The sequence below is a fragment of the Eurosta solidaginis genome, chromosome 3, assembly GCF_040869045.1.
Source record: "Eurosta solidaginis isolate ZX-2024a chromosome 3, ASM4086904v1, whole genome shotgun sequence".
Classification (NCBI taxonomy): domain Eukaryota; kingdom Metazoa; phylum Arthropoda; class Insecta; order Diptera; family Tephritidae; genus Eurosta; species Eurosta solidaginis.
In genome coordinates this window covers 230493733-230514408 of record NC_090321.1, presented here as the reverse complement: position 1 = coordinate 230514408, position 20676 = coordinate 230493733, and the positions used below count along the sequence as shown (strand labels likewise).

The 20676-nt window shown below is 38.9% G+C and overlaps 1 protein-coding gene across 8 annotated transcripts in view; it reads left to right on the top strand.

The window, feature by feature from the left end:
* Positions 1 to 20676, top strand: part of Pka-R2 (cAMP-dependent protein kinase type II regulatory subunit) — a 405682-nt gene that overhangs the window by 302425 nt on the left and 82581 nt on the right. For all 8 annotated transcript variants that reach the window (XM_067775444.1, XM_067775442.1, XM_067775447.1 and 5 more), the window contains one exon: positions 525 to 751. In XM_067775444.1, the coding sequence (XP_067631545.1) occupies positions 541 to 751 (211 nt within the window). In that variant the 5' untranslated portion in view covers positions 525 to 540. The remainder of the gene's footprint in view (positions 1 to 524; positions 752 to 20676) is intronic.

Here is a 20676-nt window from a genome sequence, read left to right as displayed (position 1 = left end):
TCTACATAACTCTGAAATGTGAGGCTGATGTAATTATTCCGTTAATCCAAGGTCAAGCACAGTTGGGCAGCTAGCTAGTTAGCTAGTCTAGAAGATGGCTTTTGTATTGCGTTGTGATTCAGGACATCACGCTTTTTCTTGGCTGCATTGCCCCAGTTTGTGAAAGCAGTTCGCCCTTGTTACAATTATTGTTGTGTCCGTAGGCTCCTGAGGGTTACGGAAGGTGTTATGGACATGGGCAGTTTGTTGCTAGAAATGAACTGGGTACGTTCCTTCGCTATCACCTTTCTGGTATTTGCCTGGTGGTAAGGGGAAAAATTATGTTGATACTTTGAACGTTCGGGTCTGTGGATTTGCTCCTTACATCAAGTATGCGGGCATGCTCCCTTAATAAGGTGCGCTCTTAGCGTCCCGGCAAATTTATTTTTATTTCCAGTGATAGTAATATTAAAACTTTTATTATAAGATTGACTTGTGTTTTCCATTTCAATGATAACAAAAATCCAATTTCGATTTCTTCGTAGCATCAAAGTTGAGAATATGTCGTCCGAAGCGAAACAGAGAATTCAGGTGCCCGAGGCGTTAAGAGAAGTACTCTTGGAATTTTCAATAGCATATCTGCTTGAACAGCCTGGCGATGTTGTGGACTATGCGGTACAGTATTTCAATAAATTACAATCGACTCGTCAGGCAGCATCAAATTTCTATCGATCAGAATCGCCAGAGAGCAGTATCATATCACAAGAAGAAGGTGAGTGAAGTAAATTTGTAGATGTTGAAAATCCGGACAAATTTAAGTTTTTTCGAGATCGAAACAATTAGTTACAGACCATTTCGGGATACATTTCAGAATTAGTTCGTTATAGTTTCGAGATCACGTCGGAATTGTTTTAGGATTGTACATATAACCATAGCTAGACAATTTCGGAATCAGTTTGGAATCATTTCGGTACACAAAAAATGTGTCTACAATGATAGTTAAATTACGTCTTAGTGATCCGTAGACAACCGCAAAATAGTTCCGAAGTGCCTCCGAAATTTTGGCGAAGCTATACTGGCAATAATTACGAAGTGTGGAAACCGGTTTAAACTTATACAATTTTCCACGTTGAAAAGTTGCAGAGGCATGCTTGGTATACTTGTTTTGGTAAAACTTGGAAGAGTGTTGGTAAATAGCCCGTTTTTTGCTTGGTGAGATTATATTCAACATCCCTTTCAGGCCGTCAAAACCTTTTTTGGCATTTTTCTTTACAATATGCAGATCAAGTTTTGAAACGCACGAATTTTTCTTGAAAACGCGTCCCTTCCAACCTCCCAAGCTGCACAACTATAATTGCTGTTTTGCTCTAAGGTGAGAAGTCACGCTCATTCCATCAGCATCATTAAGCAGCATCAAAATAATTAATTATTTACAAATATGTCAGAATTTTGTGACTTACAACTTGAAAATGAAGTAGCTATCTTCCGACCGCGCGATTACGATCTTGTTTTGCCCGAAGTCCCGTCTATTCCGACAACATACTAACAAAAATCTATATATTTATGTTCGAATCGAAAATTAAAACCAGGACAGGATAAAAACTACACTTTGGTGCTTCCGTCCATTCCAACATCATAAAAAATTGTATTATAATTTGTACAGCAAGTCTGTAAGGTTTTATTAATCTGTAGATCACATAAGTAAATAAACAAATTAAAATGAGCTAGAAACTTGTGTGGAAAAGTACCAAATTAGACCCGAACTGATCTTAAAAATATCAAACAAACTTTATCATGTTTCCAAAAGTATACGATGTAGACCCGAAATGCAACACAAAGTAATCCCAAGGAAACCGAAGTAGGTCTGAAGAAAATTTATTTTGTATAGTCTTTATCTTGAAAACTAATGTTTTTAAGTTTCCTAGATCTTTTCCAGGAGTTGACAGAAGTAACTTTGGCAGAAACAAATATTTTTGAGAAGAACTTCGTCGGCTTCTTATCGGTAACAAACGACACCCACAAGTTTTTAATTTATTACCGGTTCATTATTTATAGCAAACTATTGTCGTCGAGTTTTCGATTTGTTATCAGCTTGTCTTCTTATTGGTTTTTATCAGTGATGTCTGGTTATTTTTTTATTATTTTATATTTTTTTATTCTCAGAGTGCTTTGCATACAGAGTATATTAACTTTGATTGGATAACGGTTGGTTGTACAGGTATAAAGGAATCGAGATAGATATAGACTTCCATATATCAAAATCATCAGTATCGAAAGAAAATTTGATTGAGCCATGTCCGTCCGTCCGTCCGTTTGTCCGTTAATACGATAACTTGAGTAAATATTGAGATATCGTCACAAAATTTGGTACACGAGCTTATCTGGGCCCAGAATAGATTGGTATTGAAAATGAGCGAAATCGGATGATAACCACGCCCACTTTTTACATATATAACATTTTGGAAAATACAAAAAAACCTGATCATTTGGTAAATAATATACCTAGAATGTCGAAATTTGACGTGTGGACTGATATTGAGACTCTCGATAAAAATAAAAAAAATGTTTAAAATGGGCGTGGCGCCGCCCACTTGTGATAAAATCAATTTTACAAATATTATTAATCATAAATCAAAAATCGTTAAACCTATCGTAACAAAATTCGGCAGGGAGGTTGTCTTTACTATAAGGAATGCTTTGAAGAAAAATTAACGAAATCGGTTAAGGACCACGCCCACTTTTATATAAAAGATTTTTAAAAGGGTCGTGGACGAATAAAATAAGCTATATCTTTGCAAAAAAGAGCTTTATATCAATGGTATTTCATTTCCCAATAAATAGGAAAAACTTCAAATTTTAAAAAATGGGCGTGGCACCGCCCCTTTTATGACTAAGCAATTCTCTATGTTTCGGGAGCAATAACTCGAAGAAAAATTAACGGATCGTAATAAATTTTGGTACACAAATTTTCCCTATAGCAGGAAATATTTCTGGAAAAACTGGACGAGATCGGTTAAAGACCACGCCCACTTTTATATAAAAGATTTTTGAAAGGGTTTTAGACTAGAATAATAAGCTATAACTTATAAGCATGTTACGCCAGAAGGCAGTGTCAGTATGTTAGTATGCCCATCGTGAGCCTTAAGTATTCTCTCTTCAGAGATATGAGCCACTTTGTGAGTCTTATTGTAGGCTTTACACATGATCTTAGAAATTTTGCAGCCCCGCGCTTTTGTCCACGCCTTTCCTTCTTGATTGATCATATGCAACTGCTGTCTCCTTTTGATTTCTCCGAAACGGATTGGGACGTCTCGACTCAGCGAGTATTGCACCTTCCTTTGCCAACTCATCGGCCTTTTCGTTACCTTCTATCACTTTATGACCGGGAACCCAGTAAAGGTGTATCGTCCGGCCTGAGCGAAGTTTTTCCAATGCTTCTTTGCATTGCAGAACACTTCTTGGTGAAGTACTGTGTGAGATTATTGCCTTGATCGCAGCCTGACTATCAATATATAAATTCACGCGACTGCAGCTTGGCGGCCACCGTGGTGTGATGGTAGCGTGCTCCGCCTATCACACCGTATGCCCTGGGTTCAACTCCCGGGCAAAGCAACATCAAAATTTTAGAAATAAGATTTTTCAATTAGCAGAAATTTTTCTAAGCGGGGTCGCCCCTCGGCAGTGTCTGGCAAGCGCTCCGATTGTATTTCTGCCATGAAAAGCTCTCAGTGAAAACTCATCTGCCTTGCAGATGCCGTTCAGAGTCGGCATAAAACATGTAGGTCCCGTCCGGCCAATTTGTAGGGAAAAATCAAGAGGAGCACGACGCAAATTGGAAGAGAAGCTCGGCCTTAGATCTCCTCGGAGGTTATCGCGCCTTACATTTATTTATTTTTTTTTTTTTTTTGACTGCAGCTTAAGCACGCTTCCTCCAGAATTTCTGCTGCTTTATTCGCGGATATAATTTCTGCTTGAAAGACGCTACAGTAATCTTGCAGCCTGTAGGATCTACTTATTTCTGGATCGACACAGTAAACAGCAGACCCAACCCCTTCCATTAATTTGGAACCATCTAGAGTTAGCCAATATCCCGCACTACACCTGCATTTGCATTTGTAAATATATTACTTGGGCATTGTGGTAATCGATGGTTTTTTACGAGTCACCTCAATTACACTTTTAACTTAAAATTCAGGTGAATCACGAGACACTCCAATATGTATGTTTACGTTTAAAAATCAAAATAAATTTTGTAGCCATATTTTCAGCACACCGAGTAGCTTGTTTATATTCTACGTACGTAGTTGTATGCAAAATTTTCATTTGGCATTCGCCTGTTGTCATTTGGGGGATACTCATTTGCGTGAATGTCATGGCCTTCGCACTGAAGTTGTGGCAATTCATTTTGTCGCAAAAGTTTTCAATTTTTTTTTTTTTTTGTTGCCAGATGCTCATCAACATCAAGAGCGGAGAGTAATCAACGTGATGAAATTTAAAAACATTTAAACAGAAACCTACCTATCTCCAAAGTTTTTTTTCTACACCTTTTTACTTCCTTCTTATATTTTCGGGAGACTCTAAAAATGCAACAGAAGAAGGAAAAACCCCACTATATAGCGCACGGATCGAGAGAATCAAACATTTATACGAGGTTGGGAATTTTGAGATCGGGTTTTAAGTAACTTCTCGTTGAGCTATAGACCTTGAAATTTAGAACGTGTTTCGAAGTTTTATGACAGCGCAGCACATTGACAAAAAGGTTCGCTAGGTGTCACACGGATCTAGAAATTAGGAAAGTCGTACTGTCCGAGTGGAGTTTTGAGATACATTTTTGGTAGACTTTCCATTGATGAATGAACTAAATGCCTGATAGGAGGTTAAAAACCCGATAAAATGCATTTTATGATAATAGTTTAGAAAAATATATATCTGTCCTTGAATATCTCAATATATAAAAAACAGGTGTCACAAGTTTGAGGCCAATGGACTCCTAAGCTATTGAACCGAATTTGAATTTGTTTTGCACCCCGTTTGTAGTTTGATCTAACTTGAAATATAGGATAGGTTATATCTCAGTTTATATTCGCAATATTATTTTATTGCAATTTTTTTATTTGTTTATACGTAATAATAAAATGTTACGTATACGCAGTGGCACTCATATTTTCAGGTGGTGCGGATATACTTCCGTGTAATTGCTTGGTGTTTAATTAAACAACCTGCTTATCAATAAAAAATATTATAGCGAATGATATCAAGTATAGCGCATCACCAGGCCCGCCGAGAGTGGTGGAGCTGAGGGGGGGAGGGGGGGGCGCGATTTAGAGGTACTATGACATTTTGTTTTAATTCAGGCGAGTCTTTAGTTGTTCCATGTGCAATTTTTAAGCCGAATTTCAAAAGCAACGAAAATCTGCATTTCGTTTTAATATTATAGTGAAGTGTGAAAAATAAAAATCTATATATATAAAAAGAAAGGCTAAAATGTGTGTTAGTTGGTCGCCGGTGTTTGCAGAGATGCGTCGGTCGATTTTGTTCAAACTTTCACACAAGTTGCGTAAACGTCACGCGGTGGTTACTACAGTTACAAGGTCTCGAGATATAGGCCAAAACGTGGGCCAGTGAATGCCTAGCCAGTGTTTATACAATATGGATATCAAATGAAAGCTGTTGATGAGTGCTTTGGTACAGAGTAATATATTATCCAGAGACGGACTGGGACTGGTATTAGGACTAGGACTGGGACTGAGACTCTGAGTGGGACTGGGACTGGGACTGGAATAAAATACATACCACCCTCTGGGACAGACAATAAGGGATGCAGAAAAATGAGAAGGAATTGAGAGAGGAGAAAAGAGAGAAAGAGATTGAGAAAGAGATAGAATGAGACAAAGACGAAGATAGATGGAGCGAAAAATACGGAGGGAGGAGTGAATAAAAGGATCAGGAAAAAGTAAAGAGGGGGGAGGGCAGAGTCAGACGGAAAAAGCTTATTAAAATGTATGCAGATAGGCCAAATTTAGGGCAGGACGTCTGCTGGGTCTTCTAGTAGAATATAGAATATTTTAATAGCAGCTATTAAGGTAGAGGGCAATTTATAGACGTTTAATATCTTGTCTACTGCGAAGTTTCCAATCTAGATGGACCTGAAGTAACTACTCATCTGAGTTCAGCTTTCGGTTACTTCGCGACACGCAGTAAATTTTTTGGGCAATACATACATTTGTAGAAAAGCTTGTTTCTGAAAAGTCCCTATAACTACGTGTTTTAGCACACTTTTGAATACATCGGATTAAATAAGTGCCATTTAATAACAGCCGTTCACATTTTAGATGTGCACCCGATATGCAACTTGCCAATCGATATATACTCTCCCACATATCTTCATCTAATCCGCCTAACAGTTGAGGGTAGATGCTGATAATGTCGCATCCCAGCCTATATGTATCTATCGCAGGCATAACCGTATCATCGATTTTGAAATTTTTTTTTTGCTTGCATGCCAACTAAAAGCATATTTCCCAGGTCAAGTGGTCACTATTATAAACTTCCTCAACAATGAACATCCCAGTAAACAACATAGAAATATGCACATACTTCTCAGAAAATCTTAGTTTTCAAAATTGTTTATCGTCTGAAAGTTTTATTTCTTCCTGCGAACAGTGGCTTTTTAATAATTTTTAGGGGTCTAAAACTATTACAGTCGGACATTTGACCTTAAGTATATGTGTCATATATTGAAATTCAAGCTATTTTAGGAAGGCGGGCTGAGCTAGTCACCCTCACCCCAATTTTTAAAACAGTGTTATTTAAATTGGCCCGTCTCTGAATCCATTTGACCTATAACGTTGGTTAAGTAGTTCGTGGTTTAAGCAGTTTTTGAAAAATCTTGACGATTGTTCTATCTAATTTTGAGACTATTTGACCTCAGCGTATCGGTAGTGCAGATCGAAGTCTAAGCAGTTTTTCGAATACGAATGATAAAACCACTCGGAAACAGCTTTATTAATTGTTAGAGTTTTGATCATATTTGGACAAAGACCCATGATATTTGTATATGGCTAATAAAGTGAAACTCCTAGTCAATTTTTGGAAATGGGCAGTGCCACCACCCCGGGAACAGTTTCTTTGAAATAGTCAAAGCTCTGAATGTATTTGATCCAGTCCAATGAAAATTTTTATTCAACTTTAATAAAGTTGGAAGTGGCACCCTTTGTCTAATGCATTATCAAAGAACAGCTCTCATTCAAACAAAAAATTATAGGAACAGTTGATAATTAGCTATACCAAATGAATATTTTTGTTCAATCTCAATTTGAAATTGATTCCAGAACTATCGTAGCTGCTCAACCCCTATACACTTAAATCACTTTTGCTTTTGTTTTGCCCTGAATCATAGGCACAAATACAAATTTACATTTTAAATAAAAAATTAAAAAAATTAAGCAATCCCGTATGTCCTTACATATAAATAAAATGCATATGCAAGTTTTTGATTTACATAAGTGAGTGCAAAGAAAAAGCACTTTCATATGATAAACGAGCACTTCGGTATAAAAAACAAGTTTACACTAACAAATTGTCAACTAAAAGTTTTTTCAAAAATATTATGCCACTGATAATTAAATTTGTATTCAAAATTGATTCATCAATTTGTAGGAAAAACCAAAAGGAGCACGCCGCAAATTGGAAGAGAAGCTCTACCTAAAATCTCTTCGGAGGTTGCCGCGCCTGACATTTATTTATTTATTTAAGAGTTGGACCTCGGAATTTGAGATAAGACTTGGAAATTTTCATACGCCTTTCTTTTGACCTTATGTTAAAGGTATTCAAAGTCATGATAAATCGCATGTGCTCGTCTTGAGATGTTCGGGACCCGTGGTCGCGAAATTTAGTACTTCACAAATGTTTCGTTTCCTATGTTTTGCTCGAGTTTCACGCTCAGTTCGAAATTGAATATCATGAAATTCTCCTAAGTCCAGCCTGAAGTACTTTTTCGTGGTCACAACTATTTCTGAGTTAAACCTCGAGCAGTTGCTGAAACTTTGCATCGACCTAGATAAAATATAAATGAAGCGAGCTCTTTCAAACATAGTATTTGTACTTAAATATGGGTCGCTAACAACATCGGCTCAAAATTAAAAAAAAAATGGGCGCGGCTCAGCCTTTATTAGACTCAGTTTTTCATCATAATTCCGAAGCCGTAACTTCGGTAATAATTCACGCATCGTAAAAAAAAAATTGGTGGAGATGATCTGAACGCCATGTTAATAATGACAACAACAAATGAAATATATATCAATCGGTGCTGAGTGAAGTTGTGCTGGTTTTTGAGAATTAATTTTACTTGCTCTTGAATATTGTGATGATATAGTGTTTTACGGAATGTTTTGAGCAGGCGACGAATTAAAACTTTTGAGCTTTTTGAATATTAAAAAAACTATTTTTTTTAGATACAATAAAAGATGTCAATGTACATGTTTTGTTATTTGCACTTCAATATAAACAATTTTGAGCAGCACTGATCAAGCTTATAAATCAAGTTCGCATATATTTAGTCTACATATTTCAGTTAACAATGCGGCATCAAACTGAATCATTTAATGGTTACATGAAACTAATGTACAAATTATGTATGACGCCGTGACACTTTGCGTCGCAATCCCTCACATTCACAGTCATCACTATATAATACCACAAATTTCATAAGGTATTCGGGTTTACTGGCACTCACTGAAGTGAATGAATGCTCTTATATGATAGCAATTTTGGTTCACACGAGAAAAAGTTAATCTTTGCGTTGTACATAATTCACCCCTTAATAAAATTCTACAACTTCTATTGAAGATCGGAACTTATACATGCAAGTAGCCGATGTCGTATGTGTAAAGGCGGATCAAAGTTCGACTCAAAGGCACCTATTTTCGAAACAGTGATAGAAATTGCCTTCTCAAAGGTCGCCCAAATTGTAAACAAGTTAAAAATAAGCATTTTTGGAATTTCGATAAAACATTGAATCTCAAATCATAAACAAAACCGAAAGTCGAATTGACAACTAAAATTTTCTCTGACCGATTCGTTTTGTGTTGTTGATTTTCCGACAGTGGATAATTGATCTATATTGCAACGATTTGCCGTCATCCCTTGTCAAATTTGGTTTGGAGAAACATAAGTTTCGGCGTTGTGCCATCATCAGCGTCGTTTTCCTTTAAGAATATTCGTTTCGCTGTTTATTGGGCAACATTTTTCCGTCAGTTCTCAAATTTTTCTTAAATGGGTGTTTCAACAATTATGTTTATTGGGTAGTATCCACTTGCGTACTATTTGCTAATGAGTATACATACTTACATGCCCGCATTATGTTTTGAATTGCTTTTTGTTTTCTTTCTTTTTGTTAGATTAAACTAGCCGGTCAATAAGGACCTCACATAAACTGAATGTGTTGGTAGTTCTTCCATTCATTGATGTTATTATTATCTTAAGCATCTTTCATGCAACTTAATTTATTAACGTTGTTGTTGTTTTTACTTTCATGCTTGATCGAACTTGGTCAAAAGTATCAGATATTCGTAAAACAAGCTGTTGACCGGCTTTACTCTAACTCGAAACACTTCATTTTGCTTCAAACATAATTTGTACTGAGATTAATCAGTTTCACTTTGCACCGATGTGTCTTTTATTATGGCGCTCTTCCGTTGCTTGGAGTTGTTCTTGTTTTCGTTTTGTTGATTTCTCTTTATTGCTTCAACCCTTATTACAAATTACAAATTATTTTGCGCCAGCAGCTGTCAACAATGTGGCCAACAGAACCCGACTAACGGTGTTGTTTGTACGAACGACTTGGCTCATTAAAAAGCTATTAATTACCAAGATCCCACACTCATCTGCTATTTTGTGTGTGATAGCACCCGCAAAAGTACTAAGTCTTCTTTAGGAGTCTGTGCCAGATGGTCTTGTGACTGGAAACCTAATATGGAATCAATAGTTCGCTCATTTGTTTACTGTTTCAGCGAAACTCCTTAAGGCTTGATGTGGTGTACTTTGCAATTCCAATGAAACGCATTCTTGCAAAACGATGGTGGTCTTATTAATTTGTATGTATGTACATTTGTCATACGTAGACCAAGGTCTGTATAAAACAAGAAAAAGAAAGCAAAACCTAAACGAAAAACTTATTCCGATTGTTATATTTGTGTTGAGAAAGAGACTAAGTCCGGTTCGTCAGCATATCGTTTATCTGCGCCATCGCAACGGCAAAGAAGACGGGCTTGCTAAGCGCAATTCACAACTTCCACAACCCAATTGGAAACCTCACCTACGCGAGACGAATCCTGAGCTTCTGTCGACCCGAAGTTTCTTACGAAAGAGGGGGTGGGTGGACGGTGTGCCTAGAAGGTTGAATGTGGTCATATTAAATCATTGCCGATATGGTCGAGCTAAATGGTACTTGTTAGGGGGAAGTGCCGGCAAAGGACACTCAACATCGATAACATTCCCGAAAACCTTCGGGGAGTGTCTTTATCGCCACAACAATAGCAACAGCGGGCTATGAGTAAGATGACTACTTTTATGATAAACTGTGAAAGATCCGTATACATTGAGTATGCTTGCAGACTTTATAGAAGGATGAGGGAAGTTTTCGGTTCTACGATGTGAAGGGTGAGGCTAATTTATTTCGCCGCGGCACAAAATATCATCATCAGTAGTATCATATTCCATTATAAAAATCCGCTATCGTTGTGTATCAGGATAGAATATCGTCAAAACAAATTTGTTGTGGAGTTGTGGCGGTATATCCATCCGTATTCTCCTCGAAGCCGGTATGTTTATATTTACCACTCACTACACGGCCTGTTGTGGAGCTCAATATGAAAATGTATTGATTAATATCACGCTTGCTTCTCTTATTTGACTCTACCTCTGACTTTTTCTGTTCCTATCCTTACAATCTTCTTTTTCCTTGACCTTTCTTTCCTTGCCCTGCTTAATTCATAGCTCCCTCTACCTCTCTCGCTCACTAACCATAAACACCTTCGGCGAACAAAAATGACGCTCTATAAGTCCCTTATCAAGTACGGCTCGAAATTATGGACTTCGTAGAAAGAAGATGATATGATCCTTGGAGTATGCTATAGAAAAGTTCTACGGAAGACTTGTAGTGCCTACCGTTTGAAATATAAACACAGCGGAGTTAGAAGGCTTTGAAAGAGAGCACATTTATTCAGTAATTTTGTATAAATTTATTGAAGTTGTTGGTTATCCCAACATTAAGCAATTTCATTTTGAAGACACATTTAAATACAAATACACTTTAAACAAACATGCAATTACCCAAATTGAAGGCAATATGTTGGACTTAGTTTTGGACTTCGTTTTATCAATGCTTTTATTTTAAAGGGAAATTTATAAGAAGTATTTATTGGCAAAGAGGTTGCTGTTATCTAATTCATGCTGCCCGAAGCGAAGCATCAATTTACAGTCGAATAAACAGCTGACGGTTATTGGGTTTCTAGTATGTGATGACAGGGAGTAATAGGAGTAGCCAGGACTATGTTTGTATTTTTGTATGAACTTATGTATAACAGATGTTGTTTTAGACCAATACTGCTTTAAAGCTATATAATTTATACAAGTATGTGTGTACCTATGCATATATAACGCATATACCAATATAGTGTCCGGATCTTCCTAAAGAAAACAACTACATATCTATCTTAATGCATATATATTCATTTGGTGGCTTTAAATATGTACATATGTATGTAGGTAGCTCTAGTCGGTGGATTTAGCACTTTGGAAAGTAAGTGGGTTGCCTTGGACTATATTAAAAGTTTATATAGCAAAACCACAATATTTGATTATACAAAGTAGGTTTAAGCGTACATATTTATGTTGCGTAGTGTTTAGGTTTGTATATATGTAGAATGATGCATAAGTGCATAGAGATGTATATGTTAAATACCCTGCTATTATTGATTGCTCGCAGCACTTTTAAAACCTGTCCACACTACACAATACATTTTTTTTAATCTCAATTTGAGTTCAATTTGAGAAATAATCTTAACCTGAAATCTCAAACGTTAGTTCTTATATGCATCTAAAATAACCCTTGATAAAGTCCTCAGTTAGTGGGATATTCCTTGGTAAACCTTGATAGTTTTTTAACTGGTTTGATATGAGCTCAAGTCTGCCATAACACTTCGCTTAACAGATAAATCCTGAATACAGGTCTCGTAGAGGATATTACGCATATGTTAAAATACCATAGTTGTAAGCTCTGAACTAAAGGGATACCTGTGGTCATACCCGTGTAAAAAGATTGGACTTAGGCGATTATTGCTTGCGATCACAGATATTTAGTATTGTAACGTCTTTACTGAAATTCCGCTTATTCCAAATCTTCTGCTAACGTTCGAATCACTAAACTGTTGAATAAATAACTCCAATATTGAATAATGCAAAAAATGGTTTTTATTAGACTACTTGAATATAACACTTATACTTCGCAACTGATAGCTTGCTTAGATCAAACTGATTACTGATTCTCAGCTTTACCTCCTTGTATACTCTGTGATTTCCTCGTTCGCATACTTCTAGGCGTTTCTAGAATTTAACTTAGTTACCAGCCATAACTACAGATGCACGTTATAGCATCTCATATGCGCGTGTATATGTGAGTGATACTTGCACAACTGATTGCCTACTTTGAGGGGGGGGGGGGGGGGGCATCTCAGATAAGATATATGCATGTGTATGTGCGTCTCTCTCCGCTGCGTGTACGTACATATGTGTAGAAATAATTATTGATTCGTTTATGTAGATACAAGTGGCTGCCTGCTTTGTTGTTGTTGTGGCTTCATTTACTTAGCATCTGACTAGTGATGTGAGTATCATTTAGTGTCACTAATGTTCGTCACAGTATATTTGCATCTATGTGTTATGTTTTCTTTTGCCCATTTAAGAACAGAAGAAAAAATATTCCATAAATGGACTAATCTAGCATTTTCAACTTTACTGCACTCTCATTGACTTAATTTTTTTCTATCCTCCTCCTCACATACCCTTCATCCATAAAAATACATATATGACATTGAAATTTTTATACTCAGTTGAGCAGAGCTCACAGAGTATATTAACTTTGATTGGATAACGGTTGCTTGTACAGGTATAAAGGAATCGAGATAGATATAGACTTCCATATATCAAAATCATCAGGATCGAAAAAAAATTTTATTGAGCCATGTCCGTCCGTCTGTCCGTTAACACGATAACTTGAGTCAATTTTGAAGTATCTTGATAAAATTTGGTATGTAGGTTCCTGAGCACTCACCTCAGATCGCTATTTAAAATGAACAATAACGGACTATAACCACGCCCACTTTTTCGATATCGAAAATTTCGAAAAACCGAAAAAGTGCGATAATTTATTACCAAAGACGGATAAAGCGATGAAACTTGGTAGGTGAGTTGAACTGATGACGCAGAATAGAAAATTAGTAAAATTCTTGACAATGGGCGTGGCACCACCCACTTTTAAAAGAAGGTAATTTAAAACTTTTGCAAGCTGTAATTTGGCAGTCGTTGAAGATATCATCATGAAATTTGGCAGGAACGTTACTCCTATTACTATATGTATGCTTAATAAAAATTAGCAAAATCGGAGAACGACCACGCCCACTTTAAAAAAAATTTTATATCTTTACAGTATATAAGTAAATTATGTCGACATTCAACTCCAGTAATGATATGGTGCAACAAAATGCAAAAATAAAAGAAAATTTCAAAATGGGCGTGGCTCCGCCCTTTTTCATTTAATTTGTCTAGGATACTTTTAATGCCATAAGTCGAACAAAAATTTACCAATCCTTGCGAAATTTGGTAGGGGCTTAGGGCCTGGGACAATAACTTATTTCTGTGAAAAAGGGCGAAATCGGTTGAAGCCACGCCCAGTTTTTATACACAGTCGACCGTCTGTCCTTCCGCTCGGCCGTTAACACGATAACTTGAGCAAAAATCGATACGTCTTTACTAAACTCAGTTCACGTACTTATCTGAACTCACTTTGTATTGGTATAAAAAATGGCCGAAATCCGACTATGACCACTCCCACTTTTTCGATATCGAAAATTACCAAAAACCAAAAAATGCCATAATTCTATACCAAATACGAAAAAAGGGATGAAACATGGTATTTGGATTGGTTTATTCACGCAAAATATAACTTTAGAAAAAAAGTTTGTAAACTGGGTGTGACGCCTACCATATTAAGTAGAATGAAATGAAAAAGTTCTGCAGGGCGAAATAAAAAACCCCTGAAATCTTGGCAGGAATACTGTTCGTGGTATTATATATATAAATAAATTAGCGGTATCCAACAGATGATGTTCTGGGTCACCCTGGTCCACATTTTGGTCGATATCTGGAAAACGCCTTCACATATACAACTACCACCACTCCCTTTTAAAAGCCTCATTAATACCTTTAATTTGATACCCATATCGTACAAACACATTCTATAGTCACCCTTGGTCCACCTTTATGGCGATATATCGAAAAGGCGTCCACCTATAGAACTAAGCCCCACGCCCTTTTAAAATACTCATTAACACCTTTCATTTGATACTCATATCGTACAAACATATTCTAGAGTCACCCCTGGTCCACCTTTATGGCGATATCTCGAAAAGGCGACCACCTGTAGAACCAAGGCCCACTCCCTTTTAAAAAGACTCATTAACACCCTTCATTTGATACCCATATCGTACAAACAAAGTCTAGAGTCACCCCTGGCCCACCTTTATGGCGATATCTCGAAAAGGCGACCACCTATACACCTACCACCACTCTCTTTTAAAACCCTCATTAATATCTTTAATTTGATACCGATATTGTACAAACGCATTCTAGAGTCACCCCTGGTCCACCTTTATGGCGATATCCCGGAAAGGCGTCCACCTATAGAAATAAGGCCCACTACCTTTTAAAATGCTCATTAACCCCTTTCATTTGATACCCATATCGTACAAACAAATTCTAGGGTCCCCCCTGGTCCAGCTTTATGGCGATATCTCGAAAAGACGTCCACCTATGGAAGGAAGGATCACTCCCTTTTAAAATACTCATTAACACCTTTCGTTTGATACCCATATCGTACAAAAAAATTCTAGAGTCACCCCTGGTCCACCTTTATGGCGATATCTCGAAAAGGCGACCACCTATAGAACCAAGGCCCACTCCCTTTTAAAAAGTTCATTAACACCCTTCATTTGATACCCATATCGTACAAACAAAGTCTAGAGTCACCCCTGGCCCACCTTTATGGCGATATCTCGAAAAGGCGACCACATATAAAATAAGACCCACGCCATTTTAAAACACTCATTATCACCTTTCGTTTGATACCCATATTGTAAAAACGCATTCTAGAGTCACCCCTGGTCCACCTTTATGCCGATATCTCGAAAAGGCGACCACCTATACAACTACCACCACTCCCTCTTAAAACCCTCATTAATACCTTTAATTTGATACCCATATCGTACAAACACATTATAGAGTCACCCCAGGTCCACTTTTATGGCGATATTTCGAAAAGGCGTCCAACTGTAGAACTAAGGCCCACCCCTTTTAAAATGTTCATTAACCCCTTTCATTTGATACCCCTATAGTACAAACAAATTATAGAGTCAACCCTGATCCACCTTTATGGCGATATCCCTCAATGGCGACCACCTATAGAACTATGGCCCACTCCCTCATAAAATACTCTTTAATGCCTTTCATTTGATACACATGTCATACAAACACATTCCACGGTTTCCCTCGGTTCATTTTCCTACATGGTTATTTTCCCTTATGTTGTCACCATAGCTCTCAACTGAGTATGTAATGTTCGGTTACACCCGAACTTAACCTTCCTTACTTGTTTTATATTTCGTTCCTTTTTCTTTACTTTTTTTTGCATTCCTGCAATAAAAGAGGTTTTTTTTTACTACATATTCGTTATAGTTTTTTATTGTTCTTGGAGTTTTTGTATTGTTTCACTACGTTTTTTGTGCTCTTCCTAGAACGCATTTTCTTAAATATGAATAGCTGCTATATAAAGCGCGTTGCCTATTATGAAGAGCTTTTGTTGGCTATTAACAACATTTAAAAACGTCTCTTTGCAACTTGCTAAATCCGTCCATGTAAAGGCTTTTGTTTTGTTTGTTACATACTAAGAAACCCGTCATTTGTGATTTTTAGTAGTCATGACGAAGTATGCCGTATATAGGGCTAGGCTATTGGGCTGGGCATTCGGGTTGATTGTTACACCTTTAAAAGTTTCCCATATGACTAAGAATTTTATTCCTGTGACTCATTTGCGTAAACTTTTTTTTGTAATATTTGTATGTATAATATATTGTACTCCATTTATTGTTTAGGGAAACGCAGCAATTGGATGTAATTTTAACATGAAGGGTGATTCACAATTTTTGTCATAGCATGTTGGAATTGGAACTCTGAATTGAATATCTTCAAAATAAAGTTCAACTAAATCAATAGTTGTAAAAAAAACTATTTATCGAAAAGTTATCGAAATTTTATCAAAAAATATTGATGTCATATCCTAGTGTTATAAATTTGTTATCGGCGTGTTATAGAAAAACAATCCATTTTTTATCAGAAAGGAGTCGGTTTGTTATCGAAAAGTTATCGATTATTTATAGAAAAGTTATTGATTTGCTTAAAAATAAATATCGATTAAATATCGAAAAGTTAGCGATTTGTTTTCGGAGTGTAACCAATCTGATATCGATAAGCTATCGATAATTTATCGAAAAGTTATCGATTTTTATTGATTTTGTTATTAAGAAGTTATCGATTCCTTATCGAGATGTTACCGATTTCTTATCGATTTGTTATCGACTACTCCTCGATTTGTTATGAAACAGATACCGATAAAATTACAAAACAAAATCGATTGCACCTCTGTAACTTAGTCGATGACAAGCCGATAAGAAACTAATAAGAAACCGCTGACTCGGCGATAACAAGCCGATAACTCTAGGATATCAAGTGGCTGTCGATAATAAGGTGATAATAAAACAATAGCTTGTCGGTACAAAGTTACTCGACAAATGTAAATCCTTAAAGATATACGATGGATCCACCAATAAGTATATCGAAATTATCAGGATGACGGGCTGAGTTGATTTAGCCATATCTGTCTGTTTGAATCTAAATTTATGAGATATCTTCATGACATTTGGTGGTGAATCTCTTATTATTCATATTTATAATATGCATTATATTTATAACATGTATCCCATAGGATAGGATAGGATAGGTTAGGTGGTAGCTGCCCTGATAAGGATAGCTCACTTGGACAACACGAAGGTCCGTTGTGATACCACATACACCAAAAATAACGGTGACCTAGATCCAGCTACTTAGAGAATCGTTGGGTAGCAACGATAAAGCTCCGAATGATACCGATCTCAACTTTGGATATATCCTCGGGAGATCCAAGTGAGTCGCGACCGAAGTACTTTCGCCTAATTCTGGCAAAAGCTGGACAATCAAGCATAAAGTGATTTGGTGATTCCACCTCATCATCCTCCATACAGCTGCAGCAGGATGGAGTTTGCAGTATATTGAGACGTACCGCATGGATACCCATGGGACAGTGCCCTGTCAAAACCCCAATGACCATTGATAGGTGAGCCTTAGTGAACCCAATTATTTCAGCAGACCTCCTGCCATCCACTTTCGGCCAGAAAGATCTTGCTACCCTGCAAGACGTGGTATCCGCCCAACGTTTGCTGAGCTGATTCGAGGCCCAGCTATGGAGGAGCAATCCACAGGTGGCCAGCGGGATCCCGAAGTCCCTACAGCCATCTTCATCCGGTTCAGTTGTACCGATGCGGGCTAAGAGATCCGCTTGACAGTTACCCGGGATATCACTATGGCCCGGGACCCAGATAATCTTAATTGTAAAATAATTCGATGCAATCGCAAGCGAGGTCAGGCACTCCCAGACCACCCTCGATCGCACTGTAGTTGAGCTCAAGGCCTTGATAGCCGATTGGCTATCAGAGTAGATGTTAAATTCCCTAACCGTGGTAGCACTGGATAGCATTCCATCCACCGCATCCTTAATCGCAGCAATTTCCGCTTGGAATACACTGCAGTGATCAGCCAACTTAAACTTGCGGCTTAAATTTAGCTCTTGACAAAAGACCCCCCCACCAACCTTTCCATCCAGCTTTGACCCATCCGTGAACAAGTTAACCGGTCCCATGCCCCAGATAATTCCTCTTCCCCAATCCTCTCTCTCTGGAATAACTGGGGTGAAGGTTATATAGGGAGCTGTTATCGGCATACAGTAGTCCGTTCTGTCCGGGATGAAGTCGAAACTGGTAAGAAAGCTAGAGTGTCCGCGGTCAGAAAGTCTATATCCCATATCACGAAGCCTGACCAACGACCTTGCCGCGGCCGCCTTTCCCGCAATATCTACTGGGTATATGTTCAGCATGACGTTCAGTGCCAAGGTAGGCGTTGTTCTGAGAGCGCCACTGATACCGATCAGCGCCGTCCGTTGCACTGACACTAACATTTTGGAGGTGCTCGCCGTGTCCAGTGCTTTCCACCAGACCAGCACCCCATATAGCAGAATCGGTTTGACCACCATCTCATAAAGCCAGTGTACTATTCTTGGCGAGAGTCCCCATCTCTTTCCGATAGCTCCTCTGCAGCAGTACAAGGCAATGGCGGCCTTCCTGGCCCGATCTTCCGCATTGGGTCTCCAGGACAGTTTCTTGTCCAAAACAATCCCCAAATATTTAACCCTATCAGAAAGTACCAACGGTACCCCTGCAATCGAGGGAGTTCTGAAATCGGGCACCTTATATCTTCTTGTGAAAAGGACCAATTCCGTTTTTCCCGGGTTGACCGCCAATCCACATGATTCAGCCCACCTAGCCACAGTATCCAGGTAGCCCTGAAGAACATCGCGCAGGGCGCCCAGAAATTTGCCTCTGACTAGGATAGCGAGGTCATCTGCATAGGCAACCACCCGACAACCATTGGCTTCCAGCTCCACAAGAAGCTCGTTGACTACCACAACCCAGAGGAGAGGAGATAGGACACCCCCCTGTGGCGTGCCCCTGCACACCTTCCTCTTAATTATGGCCCCTCCCCACTCCGCTGCGACAATTCTGCCGCATAGAAGTTTGCTAATAAATTCAACCAGAGCCGCCTCGACTCCTAAACCCACCAGAGCTCTTTCGATTGACCCCGGTAAGACATTGTTAAAAGCTCCCTCGATGTCTAGAAAGGCACCCAGAGCATACTCTTTGTGTTCTAGGGACCCCTCTATTTGCTTTACAATCGAATGGAGAGCCGTTTCCGTCGATCTGCCCTTGCAGTACGCATGTTGTGAAGCCGACAGTAACCCCCGAGGTATCCTTTCCCGTAGGTACAGGTCAATCAACCGCTCAAACGTCTTAAGAAGAAACGACGAGAGACTGATTGGCCTGAAATCCTTAGGTGATACATGAGAGCTTCTGCCGGCCTTCGGAATGAAAATAACCCTAACCGTGTGCCAAGACTTCGGGATATAGTTAAGCCTGAGGCAGTTAGTATATATGATGGCCAACCAGCGGCAGGAAATCCCCAAAGACCTTTGAAGCTGCGCAGGAATGATTCCATCCGGGCCCGGAGACTTATAGGGCTTGAACGACCCTATAGCCCAGGTTATCTGACTTTCCCGTATTGGAATGGCAGGCACTTCTGCATGGCCAACGACCGCCGACCATGCAGGCGAAGATCCCTGCGCAACTGGGACATCGGGAAAATGATTGTCCAGTAAAAGCCTTAGGGACTCCTCGCTACTCATCGACCAGTCCCCACCATCATCTCTCAGATACCCCAGAGGAGCGGGGTTCCTAGAGAGTATTTTTCTAAATCTCGCGGATTCATTGCAGCCTTCTACGTTTTCGCAGAAGCTTCGCCATGCATCTCGCTTGGCTATCCTTATTTCGTATTTATAAATCCCCAGACTCACCTTATAGAGCTCCCAGTCCGAGGGTAATTTACTCCTCCTGGCTCTGTTGAAGAGCCGCCGACTAGACGCTCTTAGGTCGTCAAGAGAATCCGACCACCAGGGCGGTTTGCCCTTCCCCCTGTAAGTTTTCAATGGGCAGGACAGCTGAAAGGCGCTATTGCTTGCCGAGGTGAAGTTTTCCACCAGAACGTCTATCTCAGATTCGGACAGGCCCGAACTAATGATAGGCACCGCAGGCAGTAGCTCTCCCAGCTTCCTACAATACAAGTCCCAGTTAGTACTTTTAGGGTTCCTAAAAGATATTTTACCGGGACGTTCTTCGTTCACTGAGAACTGAATATATCGGTGATCAGAGAAGGAGTGCTCGTTGAGAACCCTCCATCCAGATATCCGACCTTCCAGTTCTCTACTAACCAGGGTGAGGTCCAGGACCTCCTCCCTTAACGCAGTAATAAAAGTCGGGTCATTCCCCCTATTACATATACAAAGTCCCTCATCTACAATAAAAGTAAATAAAGACTCACCTCTAGTGTTGGTATCCGAGCTTCCCCAAATGCTATGATGGGCATTTGCATCGGCACCGATGATCACGCCAACACCTCTCCGCCTTGCTTCAGCGGTGATTTCACCCAGTATCGCAGGTGGTGGTC